Genomic DNA, 12,554 nt, shown 5'->3' with positions numbered 1-12,554 from the left:
AACAAAAAAAAAAAAAAAAAAAAAAAAAGAAAATCCTGCACTTTGTCATTTATGTCAACAATTCCTGCAGGTTTGAAGCTGTCCGAGAGTTTTAGCCCAGAGCCAAGCGTAACGAGGCTCTGAAGTAACTGCTGACCCCCCTGGTAAAAATGAGACAAAACCCCACTTTGTCCAAGAGGCCCTCCTTACTGCCTACAACATACTGAACTAAAAATATACCTGTCATTAATAACATTATATAGTTCTCCTCCATTTAAATGCAGGTCAAATGAGCATCTTAAAAAGGGGCTGTAATGACTGACTGCAGCACAAAACCAAAACATTTGGTAGATTTAAAATCTCCTTCTCCAAGGATCTTGTGGGACATGGGCACAATGAGCTTTTTGTTTGCAGCTGACTACAGTACTTTTTAGTTTGTTTGCTTTATTTAACCCTCAGAGGCAGCTCCTTCCCTACAATGCTCCATGCCTTTTGAAGGTTTTTGTGTTCAATAAAGTTACTCTTTCTAAGAGGGGTGCAGTTACAGATTTGCTCAAGTTAAAGCATTCTGATTCACTGACCAATAAAGGAAGGAAAAGAGAGGGCTTTGTTTTTGCCAGAATTAAACTTCTGTTTTGTTTTGTTGTTGGTTTTTGGGGTTTTTTTTGAAAAATGTACCTACCTAACACTGACAACCTGAAGTCCAGCCTTGCAAAGCACAAAGCATAAACGCTCCTATGCCGAAGGGAAGAAAAACTAATGTGGAGTCTCTGGACAGTTTTAAAAGTGGCAATATGCCCCATTACTTTCCTAGCTGGCAGCATTCTCCAAGTGACAGACAATCTGGCCACAGACACTAGCCAGCTCCTTATTACAGCACTAATCTTATGTAATGGGAGTGAGCTCACCGCCCTACAAAGCACTAATTATCAACAGCATTTTCCAAAGGATATGAATAACTCCCCTTGTGAGACGGGGGGCCCAAGGCATAACCCCAAGTAGCTATATGTGCTTAATCCATAACATGAATAGCTCCAAAGGACTCCTTCACCGCTGTGCCTGCTCACAAGGGTCCTTAACAGTGAAACACCAGCAATCCAAATACAATGGAGGAGCTGCCAAAAGCAACACCGGATTTTTTTTTTCTGTTTGGATGGGTGTGCTTTACAGCTGTAAAAGTTACTATTCACAGAACTAAGTGAATTATTTAAATTCAATTTCCCTAAGATATTTTCAAATGTCACATTGTGTTCGCTCTTCCTTTGATCAAGCCAACTATTAAATGCCTCCACTGATAATGTAAGTTTTGTTATTTTGTAGTTTGTACTACATCAGTTTGAAGTTATACAAAGATCCAAGTAGACAAGGACAAACTCCTCTTTTCACACAGTTGTGAGGTTATTTAGACCTCACATTCTTCTCCTGTATCACTACGATTTTCCCAAATGTAGTTGTTTTTATTGGTTAGAGCTTTCTATGATAATAATGGGGTGAAGATTGTCCAAGATTCATCCTTAAAGAGTTGTTCACTATCACAGAAATGCTGGGAGAAAAGTCTACAGAAAAGTGCAAGAATAATTTTGATTATGTAATTTTTAAAACGTAAACAAAGCCTTACATATAGCCATTTTAATTCCTATGTAGAATGTAAATCAGAGGAAAACCAATGCTTTCCCACACCAAATGCCAACAGACCTGCCCTATGCCTACACTGCAATAGAAGAAAAGCAGGGCTAACAAAATATGCTCTTTAAAATACTGTAGATTTTTTTTCTGCCTCTTCCATCTGTCAATGTAATCATACCTGGAATGTCTTGAGCAGAAATTGGCTTGATTTTCAGGAAGTAATGACTAATGGAGCTCTAAAAATGTTAGGTGCTGTGAGTTCTCTGAACACACTTCAGTACCTGCTGTCACTACCTTCACCTTCGAGACAAATTACCCGAAGTTAGGGACTAGGCAGATGTGCCAAAGTTTGCAGCTTACATACTCCCTTCCTGAGGGTCCTTGAGATCTCAAATGTTGCTGGTATCCCAAGCCAACACTTGTGGCAGTGGTCCCTAATCTCCGACTCTCACTGAACCTGTACCACAAGTGGGGATATCTAGGTTTCCTGAAAGAGCATTCACTTCTTACGTTGCACTAACACAGCTGCAATCAGCTCTTTTCCCTTGATATAAAAGGGGAACAATTGCTGCTGCCAAAGCGTTTTTCATGTGGTCCATCAGCTCCAGAATACGAATCCACCTCTCCCAACCACCGGAAACACTGAAAAATTCTTTGTTTCAAAAACAGGAAAAAAACAATAAGAAAAAAAAAAAAGGAGAAAGCAGGAACACATTGTAGATGAGAAAAGATTGCTTCCTGCCATACAGATACAGTACAACAAATCAGAACAAATTAGATGCATATGGGTGGCCAGCAATGGATTCCACAGTCGAGCGTAATTATAGCTTATTTTGTTCTGCACATTGGACAAGGTAGCCTAAGCTTAGCCAAGGAGCTCCTTTGAAGACATGCTCTGACCTTAGCCAAGAAGCTCCCAATTTGTTTTTTAAAGAAATTGCAAAAAAATATTACAAATATAAGCAAATTGCCCTGGCCAATAAAATCCAGTGTAGTTAAATATCAGTTACGTGGAAAGTAATTTCTTATGGAAAAGTAGCACCTGGACTGACAACTAAACTTTTGGACATGAGAGGTATAACCCAACTCCTTTATTCATGTTACTTTGCACTTTTTAAGCCCAGTCTGTGTTTGAGATGGAGTAGGTACAGCATGCTGAAAAGTTGTCTTTTACCAGGAGATGGTGAGACTTTATCTACACAGCCCAATGATTGCATAAGATTACGGCATTTTGCCTGAAAGGCAGGAAACTGCTAAGCAGTTTTAAATTAAAAACCACTTTACAATGAAGAAATAAACCTGCCAAAATCCCTTAAAAACACAAGATAACTATGCATCAAACACTTCAGTGAGGTAGATCAAAAAGCCTCCTCAAGTTCTCTTTGCAGGAACTGAGCCTAAGGTTTAGGTGTGTGCCCATTTCTATTTTGTCATGATAATTTTCCTTGTCCTAAAAGTTCTTGTTATGGAAAACAGGTAGACTCAATGCAGATATAAACCAATGTCCCATGGAACAAAAAGTTTTAAATACTGTTCCTTGCTTATCACTCAATCTGATTGTACTTGCATCATTAGTCAAGACACCAAAATTTTCCTTGAGGAACTCTGAGAATTAGGGCATGTATTTACAAGATCACTCTTCATTTATTCCAAGGCTTGCTTACTGCCATTATTTTTGGAAGTTAAATATAAATTCCAGTTGATACATGAAAAACATGCACAGGAATAGTGGGGCTTTTTTGACTGATGCTGGTTTTGATTAATTACAAAAAGCCATTTTTTTTCTATAGGATTTAAAAAAAAAAGAATGCCAAGATATCAAAAGTGGCTGACTATAGTTAGTCCACTACTAGGCACCAAAATAATTGTCCCTGTTTTCAGCAGCCTGCCAAGGGTACTCTAGGTTCAATGTAGGTTTCCAATAAGAACCTTAATTCTATACACTCACTTTCTAAAAATCTCACTCATGTCCCACACACCTTAAAAAAACCCAAACCTCCCATCCCACTAAAGGGGCATGAACTGATCTCTTTTGGACATTGCACAGAAAACTGAATGGCCTTTGCTTATTTGATTGACTAATGAGGTAAGGGAAATTCCTGCAACTTCATCCAAGAATTTAAATTTTCTAACACTACTAGGCCAATGACAGAGGTGAGTTTATATTCTCCATCTCACTAAATTGACAACAAGTGTGCTCAAAAAAAGCTACTCCCCCCAATTTTGGGAGCCAATGGAAGGGAGACAGCACAAGATTTATAGGCCAGTGCTGCATACAACCATGAAGTCCACAAAACATAGCTAAGGTGGGCATGTGTATTCAATAGCTCACTGTAGTTAGAAATGATGTGCAGTGCACTTGGAAGTATGTTTGTTGGTTTTCACTAAGGAACTCATATACGTGCTTTGTCCAACCATCATATTTAATGGTGGCTGGCACTTAGCCTCAAATCTAGAAAAAAAACAACTTGGCATGAGCTGAAAATGTCAAAAAAATGATTATTTTCTTCCATTGAACTCATTGGTTGAAATATCTTTAGGTGCAAGGGAAAAAAAGAAAAAAGTATTTGATCCCTTTTCCAGAAATTGCTAATAAAATACATTCCAACACCTGGCAAAAGAGTTCCTTTCAACATACTGAATATTTAAATTTTGGGTTTTCTTATGTCCATGGAAAAATGAGTACCAAATAATCCAACACTTGTTCCCTAATCTTCAATGGTAGAGCCTGTGGTTCGATGGCTCCCAATTTGAGGAGGTTTTATTCAGAGAGAAAACTCATGTGAAAGAGAAATCACTAAAATGTATCTCAGCTTTTTCATCCGGGCAGTAGTGGATTGACGACTGCAGCACTAGGCCAACAATTCCATCCTCAACATGTCTTCCTGTTGTTGTTCATTTGCTTTTTCTTTTAAGCATACCAAGCATCAGAACATTTTTTTAAAATCCAAACCCTAATAAAATCATGTAAGAGTGATTTTCAAATTAAACCAAGCTGTTATTGGCAGAAAATTTGAACCAGCATCAAGATAAAAATGAATGTACATCACTTGTAGATGCACAGTCTAAGAGTTGGAGTTACTTTTCTGGTAGTATCTCCAAGAAATCTTTTATATCAGGGGAATCCTCAGCAGGCTTGACAAATCTTCCTCTGTGCCAGAAGCGTTGAATAGAATTGTAGATAGATAATATTATCTTGGAGAAAGGATAGAGCTGGGCAACAAAGTTAGAAACAGCTGAACTACAGATGCATCCTGATATGTAAAACACAAGAAAGCTATTTGTATTTTGGCTATATGCAAGTGCTACCCCTAATCTCAGAAATTCAAGTTAGAACCTGAGTGTTGATGTAATGATGCTGATTTTTATGGTCAAATATTATATTAATTAATTTAACGCTATCATTACTACTGTTCACCTGCAAATACATAAATGATGTAATTTTTTTACCTACACAGTATTCAAAATTATTGGAATTTTAAGACATCATCAGGGAAATAATACACGTGATGCATATATTTAATTATGTTATTGTTCCTATTAATTACCAGAGAAGTAATAAATCACTGTAACCAGAAGGGTGGTTAGAAAGTATGAAAAGTAAGCTAAAAGCTAGGGAAAAGTAGCAAATGAGGAAGCTGCTTAGAACCATGGTGTCCAGCAACCGTATGGAGTAAGTTAGGAGGGAAAGCTATTGAAGCAATGAACATAAATGATTTCAAGAGACACCTAAATTGTTTCCGAAGGAAGAGGCAGAGGGAAGTTGTTAAAAAGAAAAGAAAAATAAAGTGGAAAAAAGATCAATCAAAAGAGAAATCTGTTGAACAGATGGTCATATTCTGTTCCTAGAATATCTTCATTTCTTAAAACTGTAAATTAAAGTAAAAATGTAATACATTTGCCCAGTAGCCTGAACTAAAAAATTGAATCTCACTCCCAGTTTTCATTTACTTGAATTCATCTTTCAGTGACATATAAAATTTGTTTTTGGAATACATGAGCACTTATCTTGTTCTACACTTCCCAGTGGAAGATGCACTGTCCTTTCAGGCACTACATTTATGCTCAAATTTCTCTCACCTAACTTTAGATCCTTTAGTGAAGTGTAGGCTCTTTCACCAAGCACCACAGAAAGCCCCAGACCACCCCTGAGCTCCAACCAAACATGAACCACCCTCAGAGGGTGCCTGTTACTGTCAGTGAGGTTTAAGAAGCCACGTCAGAAGACAGAAAATGAACTCATCCAGAAAGAGTAGAGTTCAAGGCTGTGGCCCATCTTGTGCTCCCAAAAATACATTAGGATAGGCAAGACAAAATGATGAAATCAAACTCTTATGCTTGTGTCCTGCAGGACTTTGTGGCTCCAGGCACAAATGGGTGCATTGGTACCACCAGAGACGCACTGAGCAACTGGTCAGGCAACAAAAGCTTTATCATCTTTTTCTTCCCCCACTGTGCTGTCACCTGCCGCACGTGGTAGTTTCCCTAAGAAATGGCCTATTTACAAGTAATTTTAGAGGACTTAAAACCTCTGGTTAGTTACATGAGATGGTAATAAATGAAGCCTGGTTCACCATAGGTGTCTTTCAACATAAGTTGTAGCCACATGGTATGCAGCAATGATTATTGTGTGCGTGTGTGAGCACATATATATGTGCGTCCAGATGCTTTCTGCTTTAAGAATTCACAACTGGAAAGGAAAATAATAAGCATAACCAGTTTGGGGTCTTTTTTAATGTAATGTTCTTCCATGGGTGCCAAACAGCAATAAATCACCTGCCCCTTCTACAAAAGAGACTGTTTTGAATCGGAAAGAGCTCAGCCATTTCCTGTATCCATCACCTCTTTGATTTAGGTTAAAGGTGGGTAAAGAGTGTTCTTCCTCACCTTCTGCTGATTTTCCTTCTTGTTTTAAGACAGTAAGAGGTATCAACAGCATCTTAAAATTTTATGGACAGATTATTGGTTACAGGCCTCCTGAACCACTTAAGGATGGCTGCTTCTCCATCCTAGCTGCAGAACAGCCATATAGGCTAGAACAATCTCCAGCAATACTTGAGAGGCTCCTTCATGCAGTCTCACTGACCCAGTGAAGGCAAGAGCTTGAATGCCATATCCTTGTCTGAAAAAATGCATTCTGCTCCATAAGCAGAAGAGAGAGGAGAATTGCCATGTGGCCTTGTGTAAGACCAGAAGAGCACAAACCAGCTCCAACAGAGACCCTTAAATTACAGTCTCAGGCTTTTTGAGTTTTTCCATTTGGAAGCTTTCATAGCTCCCACATATACAATAATAAGAACTAAGGATAAGATTTTAGAACCATACCACAAAATAGTACTTATCCCAAAGCAAACGTTTGCTGGCTGTTTGCTTGGGTGCATATTTAGTGACTGCATTTTTTCATGCAGCTTCCCTCATCATTGGTGGGAATTTGATAAGCCACCACAAAAAGAAATGAATGAGTGATTTAATTTCAAAGGCATCTTACCAGCGGGCTACCATCGGTCCAGCGGAAATCACGCTCAAACATCTTGTCATTGAGTCCAATCCACTGGTAGTCATGCCCAATACCTAAGGAACCAGAAGGATACTTCTATTAGCCTTCCCATAAATGGAAAAGATTTCACCAAACAAAATAAAAAGAATTTGCACAGAATGAATCAGACATCCTGTTCTTAAGATTCTTCCACTCATTATGAAAACAACTATTTACAGGCTGGTTTTCAGCTTTTCAAGTTTAATTTGGGATGTCTGTAAAAATGAGATTCTCATCTAACAGTTCTAAACCATCTTGTCTCTTCCCTGCTGATGGTGTCTCCCAAAGAAAACAGATTCATTTCCTATGAAATATGCATATGAAGGGGAGAAAAAAAAAAAGTAAAAAAGATTAAAATAATAAAAGCATGTATCTTAATCTACTGTTTTTAAGTTTTGGTTAGGTTGAAACCAGTGTTGTCCAGATCGTGCCACATATTGCTTTATGTCTGCTTAATATATAAAAATATATGGTGGCGTTGGCCATTGATGTCAGGTGCAAAAAAACCCCTAAAGTCTCCAGAAAAAAAATATTTCATCAACTTCCAATGCCAAAACAATAGTACCTGTTCCTCAAAACAAAAGCACTTTGTATGTAACAGATAATAACTTAATAGTGATAGGGAACTTTTGTTGACTGCAAAAATAAACATGAAGAACACAAAATGTGCCTTTTAAACATTCTAAAAGCGTATTTTAAGCTGGATATGGAAAAGCTGAGTGATGAGGAAGGTATTTCACTAGCTCTGAACCTCCAAGTGTCCACTCTTGTTCAGAAGAATCGTAACAGTACATACGGTTCACAAAGATCTGCTCTTCATGAGACAAGATGCTTGTCAAGTGCGCTCCCTGGAGACGGCATTCCCGTTCAGCCGTGTCCCACGTGCGCCGATGGGCAAAGTATTTGTAGCACTGTCCTTGGAACTTGTGCCAGCCATAATCACAGGTCTCCGTGTCTGTGACAAACACATAAATCACATCTCTGTAAAAGGGTGTGAAACACCGGAACGCTTCATGCAAGCGAACAGATTTTCTGCAGGGCAAAGTTTCAAGAAGATGCCCACTCATTAAGTAGTATAAATGCAAGAATCCACACTCATCCTTGAGACCTTATTACATTTTTAGGTAGGTCTATCTACCCAGTTTCAGTACAAGCTGCAAGAATATTACTTATGTAAGGAGCATAATTGCAACTGGCACCTTTGTGAGCCTCCACTGATGGATTTGCATAGTGTCCAGACAGTGCCAGGAGGATATCTTTAGTCCATAACTCAGGATGAATGAAATGTCTGGGTGTTGGACTGCAGTTAGTCAACATTTAATCTGAATTTCGGAGTCTGCATCAGTGGATGGGAATTTTTACTTGCAAGGACAAATACTTCTCTGAATGACTATGCTGAACTACCTTGGTTTGGAAGAAACTGATAAGTGATAATAATATGAAGGAAAGTGCTTCTGGTTGCTCAGTCCACAGATGCAAAGCTGCAGTTACTTTCTTTCTGAACTTACGCCTCCAAATCCTCCTCCAAAACTCATCTTTCTCAACAAAGTCTACCTTAATAGGCGTTAGGCATCAGTTTCTAAGGAAGACTGTAAAGCTGAAATACAAAGTAATGAAAGGCACATTGTCTGTGCTTGTATGAGGGATGGTACTGATAAGGACGCATAACACAGAAAAGTTCACATCAGCCACTGTATCCTTTCATCTAAAGAGAAATAAACATGAGCCTTGGAACGGTAACAATCCCTGGATTTGACGTTTATTATTTTGTCAAGGTTAGGCAGCTGTAAACTGAATAGATGGCAAGAAACAACAAAGTTACAGTTCCATGTTTGCTTCTGCCCCAACACTGCAGGAATGAATCACGGGCAAAAATCAGAATTAGTAAGACTGGCATAACAAATATGATGCCCGAATGTGTCTGAGGTGTGCTTGATGACGAGAAAAACTTGCCAGTTAGAAGAGAGAGAGCTTTAGAGAGGAATGGGAGAAACAACAGGGAAAGCTCAAGACTGTTTTGAGTTATGGCAGATGAAGTGGCATCATAAAGCACACTTCAGCACAAGATTACAGCTTGTTCTGCCTGTAGTGGGTTCCAGCTATCTAAACACACGATGGCTCACCCTGAAGGGCCTCAGTTGCAGGACGCTGAAGAACAGAAACACAAAGCTTGGCCTTCCCCACCCACCAAACAGGAATTTGCCACTTCCCACGAAGTTTTATCAATCCCCAAACAAAACTGTGCCTGAAAGCAAACATCTGGCCTTTCCAGAGGTATGGATACATTCTTGGTGTGAAATTGGGTTTCTGATTTTCAGTAAGTCAATATAGTCAATAGCCAATAACACACTTTGGTCTTTTTGCATTACTATAGAAAAAGCCAAATATTCCAGAATGTGCCAGCAACATATGACTACAAATTCTTTAGCTATGGCATTTCTTAGGTTTAAGCAGCTACCACGTGAAAGACAATTGTAGAATAATTATCTCACAACTTAAGCCTGGTTCTTAATTCATAGCAGGAATTGAGGCTATTTGCATCCTGAAGCACCAAAGTGTCTTTTTGTTTAAAAAAGTTTTTAATTATCCCATGATAAAAACTAGACTTTAAATGTACATAAATGGATTTAAAAAAGGCAAACGCAACACTTCAGAGGCTTACCAGAATTTCTGTGATTCAGTCATTGTCTTAGGAGTCTGGTATCAAAATCATGTTCTAAAAGTCATCAGTACATACATAAATATACCAAATACAAAGGCATAATGGAGCTTATGCTGATCATCTGTCTTCTATTTTCAACAACCTAAGCTGTAGAAAACTGCTTGTGCCATGAGTAATCCCAGCTATGAAAAAGGAATGTAATCTATACTACCAACTTGTTAGTTTTTTTATCTTTTCCCTCTTTGTCTTCCGTATGAGGTGCAGGCTACAGATACAGCTTTAATCTCTGGCATCTAGGCCATTTTAAAGTTTAGTCTGCCTTTGGCTTTCTAGAACATTTGTTTAACCACACGATGCTGACTAACAGGGCTATGTCCTTTATGAAGGCACTTAAGATTTTATTATTCATCTTGTTCAGGGACTCCCTTGTCCCACAGGAAAGAAGTCAGATAATAACAAGCAGTATTGCATGCTAGGAAAGTCATGGCCAGAGAGCATTTCTAGGCTATTCTAATCAAGCCTTCCCTGGCCTCTGCTAGGGAAGAAGTGCACAATTTGAGAGAAGATCAGCTGAGAGGCACATAGGGGTGACAAAGAGGTTTGGAAACACAGGCCTAAGCATGAATCAGAAATAATGAAATTTCTCTTCTTAAGATAGAGGATGCCAAACAATGAGATAGGTACTGTTATTTGAAATGCGTGCACTGCAGCGCACGTACAACTCCTTCCTCCTATCCAAAATGGTATGTTTTCCAAAAGGGAAAAGATGAATAACCTCTTCTACACCTGTTTGTAGCCCAAATCTACAAAGGCAGAAAAAGACAGACCTGATGGCTATAAAATGCATAGGATTTTTAGAAGGGAAAGCGAGAATTTTTTTTTTTTTTTTTTTTTTTGAGAGGAGAGGTTGATGAGAAGAGGGGAAAAAGGAATGGGGAAAAGGGGAGGCAGGAGGCTAGAGGATGAAAAATGTAAACGGGGCAAAAAAAATGTGAGGGCTGTTTCATCTCTGTAGTGTTTTGTCCTGAATGTATCTTACTACATTAACAAAGCTGAAAGTGTGACACAAAGGTAAGGGCTCCATATGGGTATAAGATGCCAGTGCCTTTACTGAACCACTAAAGTATAATTGCAGGTGGCTGTAAATTTTCTGACCCGATCACCTGTGAGCAGAGTAGGTGCAAGCACTTACTGAATACAATACTGCAAGTTCATTGTACACTTACCCAGGGAGGCAATCACAGCTTTCCATAACCTTATTCCAGAAAGCAATGGAAAGACTGAAACACTGCTTGCCTTATTTATGGTGTTTTAAAAGTTGTCTGACTAGTGTTAAGATTTATGACAATTTACAGGTGTTTTCACTGCTGTGTGCAGGAGTCACTTACACAGCTTCTGTTCTCTGTAAATGCAATTCTACATGTATAACAACGTCTCTAAACACTGCATTAAAAAAAAAAAGTTCTCTGTAGGTTTAATACATAGATAGGTACCACTATTTCAACAGCTGTAATAAGCTGCTGACAATAGGTCCTTTGTTTAAAGGAAGTTCCATAAGAGGCTTAAAGAAAATAAAGACTGAAACACAGGTACTAGAACATAAAGAGAGTCTCACTCGGCTGTGAATTTTATCTGTGACTCTCTGTCTTCAGCTAATGAACAAATGCCTGAGGCCCATTAGCCCACACATCTTGAGGAGAAACCATTTCTCTGGTAAATGCCCAAAATAATCCCTTCTCAGCTGAAAGACATCAGTTAGAGACCATCTGTTTTCAGAAAGTATCGTTGCACTGAGCCCTTCTCAAATACTTCCATCCCAAGCTACCAAGCCCTGAGAACAAAGTGAATCAAACGAGACGGGAGTAGTTGCAGACATTTGAACAATGAACTTGGGTTATAAAAAAAACATTGTTCCCGATATGATGATGAAAAAAACCAGTTGTTGTGTTTTCAGAACCTGGAAGAGAACAGCTGGTTGTACTGTCCCAGGGAGGCATGTCCCGTAACAAACACATATGTGCCATTTTGGCACAGGGGTCCGTGCACGCAGCTGCATTTGGTAAACAGGCTTGCCTAGGTGTGCCTGCAGAGATCCTGCAGTGGACAAAGCCAAGCCTTAAGTTTAAAACACAAACACCGTTCTTTGAAAGCAGGTAGGCACCAGTTAGAGTGGCAGAAGGAGAAAAAAAAGGAAAGGAAACTCTAGCCAGCCAAGGAAGGAAAAGGAAAATATAAACAGGTGCTCATCCAGCTCTCAAAAGGATCACTTATTCTGGAAACTGAGGTTCAGATTGCAAGTCTGTACCATTTTCTTGTTTCCCATGTAACTCTTCATGAAGTCAGGTACTCCTCACCACAAACAGATAATGCAACAGCAGCTGCGGGCTTCCATACACCCCACTGGTCCCTGGGGACTATGCAGTTGGTTCCACCAGCCCAGTGTGAGATGGAATTATCAAACAACCCTCTTCCTTCCCCAAACATGGAGCTTGCAAAGCAACACTTCAGGCAGAAAATCTGGGATAATCTGAGCTCTGGACTCATTTATCTGGACACCGAGAGCTCTAGTAAGGGCTTTTCACTGAAGCACAATAATGGAAAGACTGATGGCTCCCCCCAAGACAAAACTTGCATCAAAATCTACTGTAGCCTGCACTCACCCTTTGAAAAAGTGTTTTTGGGATATTTCTGCATTTTAAGATGTGATGTTCGAATGTGGCAGGCAGAATATGCATCCATACTTTGAAAAGA

General features: G+C 39.1%; 1 protein-coding gene across 2 annotated transcripts in view; it reads right to left on the bottom strand.

Annotated features, from left to right (window-relative positions):
- Positions 1–12,554, bottom strand: part of VCAN (versican) — a 117,085-nt gene that overhangs the window by 13,287 nt on the left and 91,244 nt on the right. For both annotated transcript variants that reach the window (XM_014960516.1, XM_014960517.1), the window contains 2 exons: positions 7,938–8,096; positions 7,094–7,176 (listed from right to left, as the gene is read on the bottom strand). In XM_014960516.1, the coding sequence (XP_014816002.1) occupies positions 7,094–7,176; positions 7,938–8,096 (242 nt within the window). The remainder of the gene's footprint in view (positions 1–7,093; positions 7,177–7,937; positions 8,097–12,554) is intronic.

This window comes from Calidris pugnax, unplaced genomic scaffold (genome assembly GCF_001431845.1).
Source record: "Calidris pugnax isolate Ruff unplaced genomic scaffold, ASM143184v1 scaffold326, whole genome shotgun sequence".
NCBI lineage: Eukaryota > Metazoa > Chordata > Aves > Charadriiformes > Scolopacidae > Calidris > Calidris pugnax.
The sequence above is the reverse complement of the archived record's forward strand: the minus strand, read 5'-3'. Positions and strand labels throughout refer to the sequence as shown.